The sequence below is a fragment of the Magnolia sinica genome, chromosome 18 (assembly GCF_029962835.1).
Source record: "Magnolia sinica isolate HGM2019 chromosome 18, MsV1, whole genome shotgun sequence".
NCBI classification, from domain to species: Eukaryota; Viridiplantae; Streptophyta; class Magnoliopsida; order Magnoliales; family Magnoliaceae; genus Magnolia; species Magnolia sinica.
This window is the reverse complement of record NC_080590.1, coordinates 37,614,563-37,629,543: the sequence shown is the minus strand read 5'-3', so window position 1 is coordinate 37,629,543 and position 14,981 is coordinate 37,614,563. Positions and strand designations below refer to the sequence as shown.

The window sequence follows — 14,981 nt, the reverse complement described above, 5'->3', positions numbered from 1 at the left end:
ACAAGCATATTCTTTGCCAAATATACTTGTGTATTGAGTAAGTACAAGAAACTAGGATAACCTACTTACGACATATATAACTTATTTAAAGTAGCTTAGGATCTAAATCTCTCTTAAAAAGAAGACTCAAAGACCTGGTCCCAAAATGATTTAGACTTGTCGTGAATCTGGTTTCCATGGGTACGAGTGATATAGGACCAGGCCCTAACGGGAGCAGTTGAGCGCCCTCATTCAAACGTGTATCTAAACCCAACTAGACATGATCTGACCAATTTTCATACCGAAAAGCTTTCTAGCATATATGTTTGTCGCATCTTATATTCCTGGGAGAGAATATTCAAGGAAATGAAGAGGTGTAATGTGCTGATGCATCATCAGAACTTGAATAGTACCTCGGTCCTAATGCCCCAGTTTATACATAAAGGACCTATGGTTTGGAGATCCGAACTGTTAAACTGAACTAAAGATACGAACAGGTGCTATTCCGATAATATCCTCGATCAGATGATGATTCTGACCCTTGGATTATTGGCCTAAAAATATAAATATAGGAAGAAAATAAAAAACGGTCCAAAATTAAGATAAATGTGATCATCCAATCTAGAACTGTTTTTTGGGTATTAAAATCCTGGTGACCCCACTCACATCAACGGTCTGGATCACCAAAACTTAGTCCCTGCTAGTACGAAATAGGTGCATCAGGACCCTGAAATTCCTCCAAAGTACAAAACACACAGCCTCAAGTGACAAGGACCAACCCCACCGCAACCACCACCTTTCCATAGAAAAGAACTCCCAAAAAATCCAATACCATCTTCCATGAAAATGATAGGCACTCCGGAAAGGACAAAAGCTTCTAGTCCAAGTTCATCTCCCCACTCATATTCCCATTTTACCCTCAGCCCTTGTATGTATTACCACTCAAGTCCAGTTTTCCAACACTATGAGCTACCCACTCCAGTCGTAGACTCTTGTCCTAATATGTCTTCTCCTCTGACAATAACTGAATTTTAAATTCCCAAAACACCCCTTTAACAACCACTTACAGAGAAGGGGAAAAACAGCTCTGTTCACAGCCCTTAATGGCTTCCATGGCTTCCCTTTTGCTGAAAACTCCAAACCCATCTCACCCTTTTCCCAAATCTCACAAAACCCATCTCCAATTCAATCCCAAATTCTCAATTCCTCTGCTTTCTGACAAGAAGAAAAAGAGGAACTCGATTCGGATTTCTTGCTGTTTGATTGAACCGGATGGCGGCAAGCTCATTGAGCTTGTCGTCCCGGAGCCACAGAGGGATGAGAAGAGAAGGGAAGCCATGTCGGTTCCACGGATTAAGCTGTCACGGATTGATATCCAGTGGCTCCACGTCCTCAGTGAGGGGTGGGCCAGCCCTCTTCGCGGATTCATGCGTGAATCCGAGTTCCTCCAAACTCTTCATTTTAATTCCCTCCGGCTCGATGACGGGTCGGTTGTGAACATGTCAGTGCCGATTGTTCTGGCAATTGATGATGGACAGAAGCAGCGGATTGGGGAGTCGAGAAAAGTCGGTCTCATGGATTCCCATGATAATCCAGTTGCAATTTTGAGCAAGTAAGGGAATTTTCAGTTTTCTTTTCTTTCGCATGAATTTAATTTACAGATGTGGGTTGGGAATGGTTGGACCATCCAAGGATCAGTCCACATGGTTGCATGATTGGATTATCTCAAACCATCAACATGTTGGTCCCACCTCGGATGGACCATAGTTAGAATTATGCAAATGAATGATCCTGACTTTCTGTTTGTTGGTATTCAATAAAGCAGGAAAAACTAGAATAGTAGAAAGTCTACATACACTAAAAAGGGGATAGTTATGTTGATTGGTTGACTAAGATATGTCCAATCAATTTGATTTTTTGGACTATTACCCATCCATTTTAGGGCTCGTAAACAACGATAGGCTTTTGGGATCATCCAACCATGCTGGGCACGTGGGCCCTGTCCATGGACGGCGCAAGCAATGAAAACCTCTAACATGCAAAATTACCTCTTTACGTTTAATGGGTGGAAATGTTCTGGGTTGCATGAGATTTGAGTGTTAATATAATTCTGTTTTTATTATTTGAATTGTTCATCAGTGTCTTGTTTTTTTTAATTTCTTTCTTACCTTGTTTTTTTTTTTTTTTTTTTTTTTTTCTTCATGTTTTGGTGCTATTGACCTTTGAGTGATGGCTTTTGTGTTTGTCAAGATGATCAGATTTTTGTTTACGTGATTTTCTTTATCCAGAATTGTGCATGTTGAAGTTCTAACGTTTTTGTGTTAGAAATTGTGAGTGGATCTTTGTTGGCTTTGACATTATCTAATGTATTTGGTTTTTTTCTTTTCTGCCTTTGATCAATCGATTCTTTTGGAAAGAAGGATGGAGAACACTATTGAATTTTGAATGTTAAAAAAACATCTTTATGGGGGGAAAAGAGAAAAAGCAATAAGAAGAAAACGTGCAGCTATGAGGTGTCATTCTTACTAGAAGAGGGAACTGCATATATACTAAGCAAAACTTTTCCTAATTTCAGATATTCACCAGCAAACTCCTTGTTAGTAGGTAGATTGATATTAACCAGGCAACTTTGAGGTTGTGCTGTAGCATTTGAGGAATGTAAACGCAGCAGATAGTTGGATTTGTATTGTTAGGTAAAACTGAAGAGATGCAATAATATAGTTACATGGCCAGCTATATCGTAACAGATGCCACATTTGTACACACCCTCAAAAGGGTGCTTGATGCCAAAATGTCGTTTTAAGCCTTGGACGGACCTCACCATTTTAGGTTTATCAAGCAAGTAGGGCCCATGGTTCAGATATTCAAACAGTTGATATTTATGGGCCTCACCATGGATGGACCATTCAATGAAAATCTGCCATATTGAAAGAATTCTATCCCTTCAATAGGTGGTTAGGAGTAAAACTGCAACAAGGGTTCTCGTTCAACCAAGAAAGAAGGCTAGACACTATACGAAGGTTATGTGGGTCAGGATGAGAATGGATATGCAGCATGCTTCTTCCTCTGATATGCGGAACACTAAGGATAGGATCATGTGATTGCTCCGGCAAATGCACTATGTGTGTTAAATATGGCATTATATGAATTTATATTCTAATTCATATATAAAATGATGAAAATGTTATATTATAGATCTTGCACGCATGGTATTGTGTGTGTGTCAAGTATGTCTATGTATGCATGTCGGGGAATGTCTTTAGCGTTAGTGCACTTATTTGTGCACCTATTTGTCAATCACATGTGTTAGGGTGTCTTGAGTTGGTTGACCCTCCATATGAAGACATAGAAGACCGAAGTCTCAAAGACTTAAAGTATTAAGGCCGAAGATAACAGGTAAAGCATGAGGTGCCTTGGTAAACCTAGCCCTAGACCACCTTAAGAACCAAAACAACCGACATCTAGATGAATCATCACATATGTAAACATTTAACTCATCTAAATCAAGCCTTAGACCTTTAATAAACATAATAAGTTAGGCTTTTAAGAGATGCAAAGCTGTTGTAAAACATATGGCCCAAACAACAAATTTCGAGTGATTCTCAATTCCATTGATAAGCTGTTGATGGGTCTTGAGTGAAGCTTCAATCAATCGAAGCTCAGCGCTCGATCAATTGAAGATGACCAAAAATATCCAACAACAAACTGTCTGAAAAGATGGAGTTTATCAATCCTATCAAAGGGGAGTTTGATTGATTGAAAGCATTGCTCAATCAATTGAAGGTTCCGATTTCTGCCTGTTTTTTTACCGTTGGAACTTGATTCATTTATAAAGGGCACTCGGACCTTGGGCATTTGAATGAGTTTTTGGTGCCATTAGAGCTTAGGTGATTCCCCACTCATATCCCTCATCCTAAGCCTCTAAACCTGTGAGATTCAAATCATTTTCTTAAGCTTTACCACTCTAATGAGGATTCCAACATCCATTAGGAAGATGAATTTGATCTCCACATTGTTCTAGAGATTAGACACTAAGTCTATAGACAAATCCCTATCTAAATTTTTTAGAACACCCATCTAGGTAAATCCCTACTAGGAACCAACTACAATATTTAGTTGTGGGAGATTTAACCCAACTCCCACCACCTTGATCACCTCATCAGGGCATCATATGCAAGGCGATTGATCATAGGAGTCGAAGCATCTGCATCAACGATCGTGGGAGTAATTGAGAAGTTGATTGAAGCACGAGAGAGCATCGATCAAACATCTCATGCAAGGCACTAAAATAAGGCTCAATCCAACAAGTAAATTGTCATTTGTAGAGTCCACACACTCTTTCTTTGTGTAGGATTGAGTGTAGAGTTTGTGACCCAAACTCAAGTAAGTTCTTGTGTAAGACCGAATTTACAGGAAAGGCAAAAAATAAAGCCAATCCATGACCAAGGTGGGCCACACGAGCAGGAAAAGTTGGGAGGGGATGCACACAATTGATTTTTCTAGGCCCCAACCATGTTTCAAAATGGCTCGATTTTTGAAATGTCCCATCATTTGTGGAAGATGTTTCATATCAATGAATTGGATGGCATGTGCGTAACAAGGTGGGCCCTCTATGTGCTAATATAACAGTATAACTAGCCACTCAAATCATTCCCTCCTATGCTAATATAATGTCCTCGCCCCTGACAATAACTGAATTTTAAACTCCCAAAACAGCTCTCCGAAAACTAGTTATGTAGAGGGAAAAACAACTTAGCTTCCCACGATTAATGGCTTCATGGCTACCATTTTTCTGAATACTCCAAACCCATCTCACCCATCTCCCAAATCCCAGAAAATCCATTTCCAATTTAATCCCGAATATTCAATTCCCCTGCTTTCTGGCAAGAAGAGGAACCTGACTCAGATTTCTTGTGGTTTGATCAAACTATTTGGTGTCAAGCTCGTTGTTTGGGAGCAGTAGAGTGATGAGAAGGGAAGGTAAGCCATGTTGGTCCCCCGGATTGATCTCCAGTGGGTCCATGTCGTCGGTGAGGGGTGGACCAGCCCCCTTTGTGGGTTCATGTGGGAAGCCGAGTTCCTTTAAAACTCTTCATTTTAGCTCACTATGGTTTGACGATGGTTGGACATAACAGTGCTGATTGTGCCAGTGATTGACGATGGGCAGAACAGGGGATCGGAAGATTGAGAGAAGTCTCTCTCATGGATTCCAATGATAATACATTCGCAATTTTGAGCAAGGAAAATTTTCTTTTTCTTTTCTTTTACATGGATTTGGTTAATAGATATGATTTTGCTATACTTGGGCCATCCAAGGACAGGTCCACATGGCTGCATAATTGTATTGTCCAAATCATGGGACCCACTGTGGATGGGCAATAGTTAGAATCATGCAAACGAATGATCCATTCTGTTTGGCAGCTTTAAAAGAGGCAGTCGAAAACAAGAATAGTTGGAAGTCCACATTCATAGGGAATAAGTATATCGATTGATTAACTAGGATTTGCCCAACCAATTTGAATTTTGGGCTATTTTCCATCCATTTTTTTGCTCACTTGCACCAATGGACGTTTCAGATCATCCGACCATGCTGACATAAGGGTCACATCCATGGATGACCCAAGGAATGAAAACTCTAGCATGTGAATGACCTCTTTACCTTTTATTGGTGGAACTGTCTGGTTGATAAGATTTAGAGTGTTTATACAGTTCTGTTTTTTATCATTTGAATTGTTCACCTGTGTCTTCTTTCTTTTTTTGGTGCTATTGATCTTTGAGTGATAGCCGATGTGTTTCTCGAGAAGATACAATCTTTTTTACATCATTTTTTTAATCCAGAATTGGTCAAGTTGGATTTCTAACATTGTTTATGTCACAATTCATGAGAAGAGCTTCATAGGCTTTGATATTTTCTTCTGTATTTGTTTTTCTCATTTCCACCTATGATCGATTATTTTTGGGAAGGACAGATGGAGGACACTCTTTTAAATTTAAATGTTAACAAAATTTTCTTTGTAAACGGAAATAAAAAGAGCAATAAGAAGAAAGCAAGCAGCCATGCGGTTTGCCTCTTGCTAGAAGAGGGAACTACATATCTACTTGCAAAATCATTTCCTAATCTTCAGGTATTAACAAGGCAACTCCTTGCTGGATCAATAAACACCGCATGACCGGTCGGTGAATTCTCTTTGATTTCTACTCAAATCTGAAAATGGTTTTCTAGATGATTTCATTACCCCTTTCAAGAAAGGGGTATTGCAACTCTGAGGTTGTTCTGTAGATCGGAGCATCAATGAGAAACATATCATTCCAGGAATGTAAATGCAGCAGATTGTTGGATTTGGTTTGTAAGGTAAGACATGAATTAACAAGAGATTCAATAAGATAGTTAAATGGCCAGCTCTATCATAACAGATTCCACATATAGAGGTAGTTAAAGATGATTTGTTTGAGAATTCCATGTATTTCTCTTCCCATCTTCCATCTCTGTTCATGTCGTCTTGGTTGGTATGAGCATGTGGTATCTGATATCACAACCCAAAATGTTCAAATGTCCACACGATCATGAAGCAATAATATATTTCATATATATATATATATATATATATATATATATATATATATATATATATATATATATATATATCTCTAAAAATTTTAATCATCGTCACCATTGTCATCTTAGCATTTCTCCCAGCAATTTGGGATCAGCTTTTAAATGGTAGATTGGCAAAAAGTTTTACAATTGGCTGTGCACTATAAATCAACCTTCCTCAGTTACCGTGGCGTGGCTCCAGAAACATCAATGGCAACAGTTCACATTGGCAATGCTTTAGGATTTACCCCAAAACTTCAGCCACGACTGAAGAATAGATGAATGGGTATCAACAGGTTCTGCTTCCCAAGCACCGTGCAGATATTTGTGAACCTCTCTCATTCTTCCTTCCATTCAACAGAAACTCATTGCACTCTGCATGCCTAAATAAGAGCACAAAATATCAGCTCTCCCAACTAGAAGAAAATAATGTTATAAAGAACGTGAGAAAAGAGATATTTTATAGGCTGCAAAATAAGATATTTTCTTTCATTCAGATATAGTTTGATTTTGCAATGTTCATGGGTAATTATTTTTAATAGTTTAGAAATCATATAATGATACAAGTAATGATAGGATGAAGCATGCTTCATGGATGTTCCATGAAGTTCAAACTCGAAGCATATCCCACCTTATGCATGCTATTTTTGTATGTTGACCAACACCATTGATTTGGTAGACCATCATGGGCAACTAAAAATCAAGGCAGTCATTCTAGTAGCCATCTGATCAGTCTCATGCCAATGGGTTGTTACAAACGAGCAACAGTCCACATTCAACAGGCTCAACTCATAACGCGTCAGTGGCAAAAATTTTAGTTATGTTTTGAAGAACCAAACAATCAGATGGTTAGTATTGTCTGGTTACTGCAGTATTTGTGCTGTAATCCATCCAAAGTGGCCCACCAGATCAACAGTTCTGACCAATAACGTATATACCATGTGTAAGGAGGAGATATCCTAGGCCTATAAAAGCCTAAGGTGGATATCCTTTGAGTCAACTCGACCTAACCCAACCTGAGGACCTCGACAACCTGACCCAACCCAACCCAACCCAAGCTCAGGTTGGGTCAATCGGATTCAGGTTGACCCAAACCCAAGTTGCAGCCCTATTATAAAGGATACCAAATAAAAGGAAAAAAGATAGAAACAGAGTTTTCTTTTCTTTTCTTTTTTTCCTTTTGCTTCAATGGTATGTTAGTCTCAATGAGAAGCTTCTTCAGCCAGGTCGGGTTGACTCAAAGACTTGGCTCAAATCAACTTGATATTTAAATAATTATAAATTAAAACTATTTAAGAAGGGTAATAACTATTTCAAATAGATATATTTATGGAAGCAATAAAAAACAGAAACTAGAGCAACAACATGGAAATTTATTCTTCAGTTAAGAGTGTCAAATCCACTGCCAGAGGGCTGTTGTTTGAATCCGCTCCCCAATCTTTATCTCTAAAACAGGCGTTCACAACATGTGTGACTCAGCTTGTGTCAATTTGATTCATGTCAGGTTGATCAACTGGTCGAGTCATTCTTGAGTTGACGCAAGTCAGTTCCAGTTCTGAGTTTCTTAGTGAGTTGGCTCAAAATCTTGCCAGCTCGGGTTGACTCAGCCAAGTTTCGAGTTGGGTCAGCAAGTTTTAGAACTATGGATAGGATTATTCAAATTATTTCTGATCAATATGTGGAAAGATGATTTTGAGATAATACTTATTTGTGCTGATTGGGAAGCTACTAGTCAATTACGAAGAACATTTTTATAGAGGTTCCTAGTTGTTCAAGGTCATGCAGCTACCTGCACATTCAAACATGTGTACATTTGTGCATGCATGTACTAAAAAAATGTTGTGTTCATCAGGTAATCTTAGATTTTGGTGGTTAATTTAACTGATACAGTTAATCTTTCTTCATATCCTTCTTACAACTATACTACTCACTTGGATAGATAACCTATCGAGGGATGATATGTCATCATGAAAGTACACATTTTCATGCCTCACTACTTATGTAAGGTTGTAGTGGTAAATATTTTCATGTCACCAATGTTGAGATGAGTATATTGAGGTTATCAGTACCAAACTTTAACTGAAATCTTACAAATCTTTTTATATGCTTGATTGTTTCAGCATTGAAATATACAAGCACAATAAGGAAGAACGAATAGCTAGGACTTGGGGAACAACAGCCCCTGGACTCCCATACGTTGATGAAGCCATAAAAAATGCTGGAAACTGGCTCATTGGAGGGGATTTGGCAGTGATAGAACCAATCAAGTACAATGATGGACTTGATCAGTACCGGCTGTCCCCAGCAGAACTCCGTGAAGAATTCACAAGGAGGAATGCAGATGCAGTATTTGCATTCCAACTAAGGAATCCCGTGCACAATGGGCATGCGCTGCTCATGACGGACACTCGTAGGTGTCTTCTAGAGATGGGATATAAGAACCCAGTCCTGTTGCTTCATCCCCTAGGGGGCTACACAAAAGCAGATGACGTACCACTTAGTTGGAGAATGAAGCAACACGAGAAGGTATAGTCTCTTTGGACATCATCCCACAATATTGAGATGCATTTTCCTCTCAAAAAATAATAAATAGAAGGGTTTTGTTAACCAGCGCTACATTGTTGAAGTAGCATTCACTAGCTCTGATTGGCTAATGTACTCATTGTTCCAAACTATCCATTAGAATGGCCACTTCCCATTGGCAAGAAGTCGGATTGATCAGATGGTCTGAACCATGCAAAAAGTATCCATCAATGGACAGCCAATACAATTTCAGCCTAAAAAGTTTTGAAGAAGTAGGCTAAAATTTCATTGACCATCTAATAAATGGACATTGAAGGCTCTCAAGATGTCGTCATTCCAGTATGACTTTTGGGAAATGGCCTATCCAAGAAGGTGGTTATTCTAATAGATGGCTCTGATGGTTCAACTCAAGAAGGACAATGAAGGCCTTATATAGAAAAGAACACTCATGTGATACTATCTTAAGAAGCTGCCCCAGCATGGGTATTTCTTGTTATCTGGATAGCTGGAAGCTGCTATTGACAACACTTGGAATTTATCACCAAACAAACCTCATACTACAGTTTAATTACTGAACTTCTGTTATGCTACAATAACTGATGCCTGAACTTCACCAATGATTTGCTCCAATAAGCAACGGACACTATTTCTGCAGGTGCTTGAAGAGGGCGTTCTGAATCCAGAGACAACAGTTGTTGCTATCTTCCCATCGCCTATGCATTACGCAGGCCCAACAGAAGTGCAGTGGCATGCTAAGTCTCGCATAAATGCAGGAGCCAACTTCTACATCGTGGGCAGAGACCCAGCTGGTATGAGCCACCCTGTTGAGAAAAGGGACCTCTATGATGCCGATCATGGGAAGAAGGTGCTGAGTATGGCCCCTGGACTTGAGAGGCTCAACATCCTACCCTTCAAGGTATGGAAGCTTGTCTGATGGCGACTCCTTGCTAATCTTGCTATCTGAGTTTGTATGTACTTTCCAAATCCTAGTATACATGTTCCGGGTTTTTGAATTCAGGTGGCTGCCTATGACAAGAAGCAGATGAAAATGGCATTCTATGATCCATCTAGGCCTCAAGATTTTCTGTTCATATCGGGCACTAAGGTAACTCCACCACCAAATTCATGTGTTTCCAGCTTTTGTACTTCAGGAAATATTCCATTTATATACAAAGAACAGAAGCAAAGAAGTGTATGAGGATTGAAATGTTCTTAAATTATATTGGCTTCTCATTCTACAGATGCGAAGTCTTGCGAAAAACAGGGAAAACCCGCCTGACGGCTTCATGTGCCCAGGAGGATGGAAGGTCTTGGTTGAATATTATGACCGTTTGGTGCCCTCTGAGAAGGAAAAATTCCGTGAAGCCATCCCAGTGTAGAACTACATCCATTATCAAATTCCTGGCTATGTGTTTGTGGGAAAACTAATGCTTTGTATCTCTCTGCCCAAATAAAGCATTTGACATTGGTCGAGAGATAGTTATCTGGTCGGGTATCCATGGGCCTGTAAATAGTTTGCTGCCCATCATGCCATGAACTCGGTTTGGTTTGTAGTTCTCTTATTGTGCTTCTGCAAAGAATGTCGGTTGTGGATTGTTGAAAAGTTGAAGAAGGAGAGCAACAACATGCATGATCAACACACAATCATAACTAATAAACATTCAAAACTTCTGTGGTACTTCAATCCACTTCTTGTCTATTTTGAGTGATGATATCACATTCATAATATTATGCTATGATTATCGTATTATTCATGATATTATGCTATGATTATCATATTACCTACTGTACCTGGATATGTGAAGTCCACATGTTATCCATTTTAGACATGACATTGCATGGTTATCAGTTATAGGATCCATGTTGGATATGGTTCAGTCATAGCCAAATATTTTATATAAAATATAATTAGAAGTGTAAAATATATTATGAATAAATATAATATGTTAAAACTATTTTGATATAAAATTTTGAAAATGATACATATATACACCTCTCAGAGCACTATAAGTTATAGTGCTCCTAGTTGGATCCATTCACTTGGACAGTCCAATGGATTGATCTGAAATGTCTATTACTCCAAAAAAATTTCATTGACTAATACGCAGAAGTCGTGTTGATGAGATGATTCAATCCGTCTTGATTTGGTCTTATTTTCACTAGCCATCAATTTTCCAAGCCATGGATGGTATGGTTATGATTGCCTAACAAAAGTGATTCTTTAGAATCATAAGCAATCCATGATGGGCGCTAACAAGATGGATCAAATTGTTGATTAGACCTATTTTTTGTGTGACCAATCTTGACGATCCATATTAAAGGTCATTGATGAAATGGTTAATATTTTTCCGATTAGTGTGACATTTAGCCCATGAAATGTATGTTGATCTAACGAATGGTCTGGATCAATGTATTGGACTATCTAACTGTCCCAATGCAACTAGGAGCACTATAACTTGTAGTGCTCCAACTCTCTCTCTCTCTCTCTCTCTCTCTCTCTCTCTCTCTCTCTCTCTCTCTCACACACACACACACACACACACACACACACACGTGTGTGTGTTTTTGTGTGTCTGCGCGCATGTTTGCTTGCATGTATGTGCAATCATATGTCAGTTGTCAAGGTCTGCAATTATCAATTCTTTGTAACTACTCATATAAAGTCTTTTGTCTCAAAGATCACTTAAAATTTGTGGGAGATAGGCTGTTTGCACTTGGAAAACCATTAAGCTTAGTATTCGTATATTTTTGTATAATATTTTAATCGTTTTGAAAAATTAAATACTTATATTAAATAGATTACTTAAAAGTAATGTAGCATTTTGATATGAAAGTCTCTCTTGAGAAAGGTAGAACTTAAAACATGTGCAAATGTTGATTTAAGCTGCCAATTCAGAGAAAAGCAAAAAGAAGTGTACAGGTGTATTTGGATGCAATGACGAAATGAATTATAATTATCGATATTATAAAGATGAAATGGCCAACCATAGCATTCATATTGAGGATTTGGGCTCCAAATTTCAATTACATTACTTTCAGGTTGTACTTGAAAGAGAAGCTGCTGCATTTTTATGATTTTCTAGGTATAGTAAATTTCTGAGAAAAAAAAAAGAAGGAAAGAAAAGAAAGAAATTAGATGATTGGACCCCATACAAATAGGTACCAACATAGAAATCTCCAAAGCGGATACAAATGGAAAATACAATAGGCAACTTGATCGATACGGAACTGTATTTTATGGAAATTAATCAGGTTCTGTTCATTCTATAATTCTTGGGTAATTAACATGTACGAATGGTGGCTAGGCATTTTCTTTTGTATTGGTCTGAAATAAAGAAACCCAACTGAGGAAGGACTGCTATATTGATGGGATCTTCTGCCATTGAACCTTGAGATTCTCCCCAAAGAACCTGAAGTCTTTCACAAGGAGCAGAAGAAAATCAGATTTTTCATGATTTTTACATAATAGAAAAATCGACTCCAGCTCTATTTCTACTGATTTAGCTCCAAGTTACCAGCTGGGCATTTTTCGATCCTTACCAGAATACTGAATCCTTCTCAGATATAGGAGCTTGGATGTAGGAATCCAACTCTGTAATAGCATAAGACCCTTTCAGAGAAATTCGAGCATAATTATAAGTTATTTTTAAAAATGAATAAAATCTAAAACTCTAAAAATAGGAAAATATTAAAAAATTTGGAATTACTAAAAATAGTATGTTTTCCTAAAAATAGTATTTTTTTCCTAAATATTCATTTTTTTAGCTGAAAGCGCGTGTTTTCTGACGAAATGGACAGATGCGACCCACTTTGATAGGTTGTGGGTCGGTTCATCTCGGATGGCCCGTTTCAGTAAAGATTGATAGGTTGTGTGCCCTGTAACGATACCCGGATCAAAAGTTACAATCGATTTACAGTCCACCTTCTTTTGGCCCAACCATGCTACTGTGATATGTTTTACATCAAACCCCTCCACTTGAAAAAACTCGTCCTTGAGTTACTCAAGAGACTTAGCTTATGATTCTGTGATAACTTCTGACACCGATGTTTATTAGTCATTTTCCTTTACTTGGCATTAGGCTCTTGAGTTGACACAATATATGTACTCATGCTTTCCTTGACTTGATTAGCATCGATCGGTTCATTCACTTCTGCCTTCAAGATCTCACATTCTTTCTGATAATGTTAGCAATTAGGCAGACTTGCCCCTGAGACGGGATTAATGTAGTTTTGTATATCTTGTATGTGAGGCAATTTATTAGGGAGTTCATCGAGCACAATCGCCTTGAACTCCTGCAACACCGGTTCCAAATCCTCTGGGATGTTCACAGGCTCCACATATTTTTTTCTTTTCAACTAATGCATATATATTTCTCATTTTCTCAGATTGTTTAACGATGACCTGTTCAGTTATGAGAGACTGTCACTCCACTTTAAAAGTCTTGGGTTGTTTCTTCGTTCCCATAGAGCCGTATATTTGCCAATGATGAATCTTGTGGCCTTTTGCAACTTCGTTTCGATGTGGTCCTCCCTCGTCGACAAAGAATGAGATTTCTCTGCATATCCCCTTACTGATCGGTTATCCTGCCAATAATTTTGGTTTTGTTGGAATAATACCTGATCGTAGTTGCTAGGGAGGAATCGCATGCACAATAACTTCTTCATCCGGGACCACGTGCGGATTGACGCCTTCATCTGTCTCGTCCACTCAAGTTGAAGTTGTTCCTACCAAGCTGAAGCTCTGCTCGTCAACTTGTATGCCACAAGTTTAACTTTCTTTTTTTCTACGATGTCCATGTAGTCGAAAAAATTAATGTTCAACTTTAAGCAACCAATTAAGGAAGTCCTTGAAGTAGAGTTAGCCATTAAAACTAGGAATATCGACTTTCATCTTGAATTCTTGGTCTGTTCGATCTATCTGATCAATGCCTCATCTAGGATGTTATGGAATCATATCGCTGGATCTCACATTCTCAGGAATGATCCTGTGGTTTACTGATAGCATCGCCCTACGATCAGTGCGATTACGAATTCCAGCAACTGCTAGGGGTGGATCACCATCATGAACACGGAGTTGCCCTTGGGCCTCCGTTATGCGATCCGTCATGCGATCAATGGAAGTCTACAACCCTTGCATGGCTTGCCGATTCTCTTGTTGCGTTGCTTCAAAAGCTGTTAAAAGATGATCCCATGGAGCACCGCCCAAAGGATTGTTGCCCGACCCGTTGTTAGAAGCCATCGATCCGAGGAAAAGCCTCTCTCTAATACCAAACTGACACAGGGAAGGGCGTGAGGTCGAGCATCGTCTTCCTCAAGGGGATAACTGTTCCAAATCCATGAAACTTCTCTGGACTCCTCGTAGAGACTTCTCGAATCCACGAGGAAAAGAACAAGAAAATAAAAAATAAATTCTATAAAATTCAAAATTGATTGATGAATTGACCAATCCATATGTGCCTGCTACATCATTAATATAGAAAGAAAAATTAAAATTTGTAATTACCAAAAATAGTAAATTTCTAACTCTAATTTAGAAATAAATATTTCGGCATCTAGATGAGTATTTTGCTATAAAATTCGTAATCAATATAGCAAATTTCATTGGAATTAAAATAAATTGTTTATGATGGTTTGATTAATTGATGTACTGATTGGAGTATTTTGCTACGATGTTGTATGCTACAATAAATCACATGCTAATCTGTGCCAATTGCGTGAATTATGATAATTGTACGTTAAATTCACATATGGATGTTCTGATCAAGATAAGTAACTATGGTAGTTATGAAAATGATGCATTCATACATCATCCATAATTCATTGTATTTGCATAATGCATGGTCGATCATAGGGGCCCTCCTTGGAAGAAATGTCGATTATGGTA

General features: G+C 38.4%; 1 protein-coding gene and 1 long non-coding RNA gene across 3 annotated transcripts; one reads left to right on the top strand and one right to left on the bottom strand.

Annotated features, from left to right (window-relative positions):
• The first annotated feature begins 882 nt into the window (after positions 1-882).
• LOC131232506 (ATP sulfurylase 1, chloroplastic-like) lies at positions 883-10,789 on the top strand. Its single transcript, XM_058228786.1, has 5 exons — positions 883-1,591; positions 8,695-9,100; positions 9,753-10,013; positions 10,116-10,202; positions 10,339-10,789. The coding sequence occupies exons 1-5, from the start codon at positions 1,083-1,085 to the stop codon at positions 10,474-10,476; spliced, it is 1,401 nt and encodes a 466-aa protein (XP_058084769.1). The 5' UTR covers positions 883-1,082; the 3' UTR covers positions 10,477-10,789.
• LOC131232507 (uncharacterized) lies at positions 6,370-12,732 on the bottom strand. 2 transcript variants are annotated; one of them, XR_009164870.1, is made up of 4 exons: positions 12,638-12,732; positions 12,443-12,514; positions 6,823-6,957; positions 6,370-6,503 (listed from the first exon to the last, which is right to left on the bottom strand). It is a non-coding gene; the product is annotated as an uncharacterized LOC131232507 (long non-coding RNA). The 2 variants fall into 2 exon arrangements; XR_009164869.1 differs by having other exon boundaries at positions 12,443-12,726.
• Positions 12,733-14,981: the final 2,249 nt, after the last annotated feature.

Coding starts and splice junctions, on each gene's coding strand:
- LOC131232506 (XM_058228786.1), top strand. CDS start 1,083: ATGGCTTCCATGGCTTCCCTTTTGCTGAAAACTCCAAACCCATCTCAC. Junction 9,101..9,752: donor GAATGAAGCAACACGAGAAG/GTATAGTCTCTT, acceptor CTATTTCTGCAG/GTGCTTGAAGAGGGCGTTCT. Junction 10,014..10,115: donor TCAACATCCTACCCTTCAAG/GTATGGAAGCTT, acceptor TTTTGAATTCAG/GTGGCTGCCTATGACAAGAA.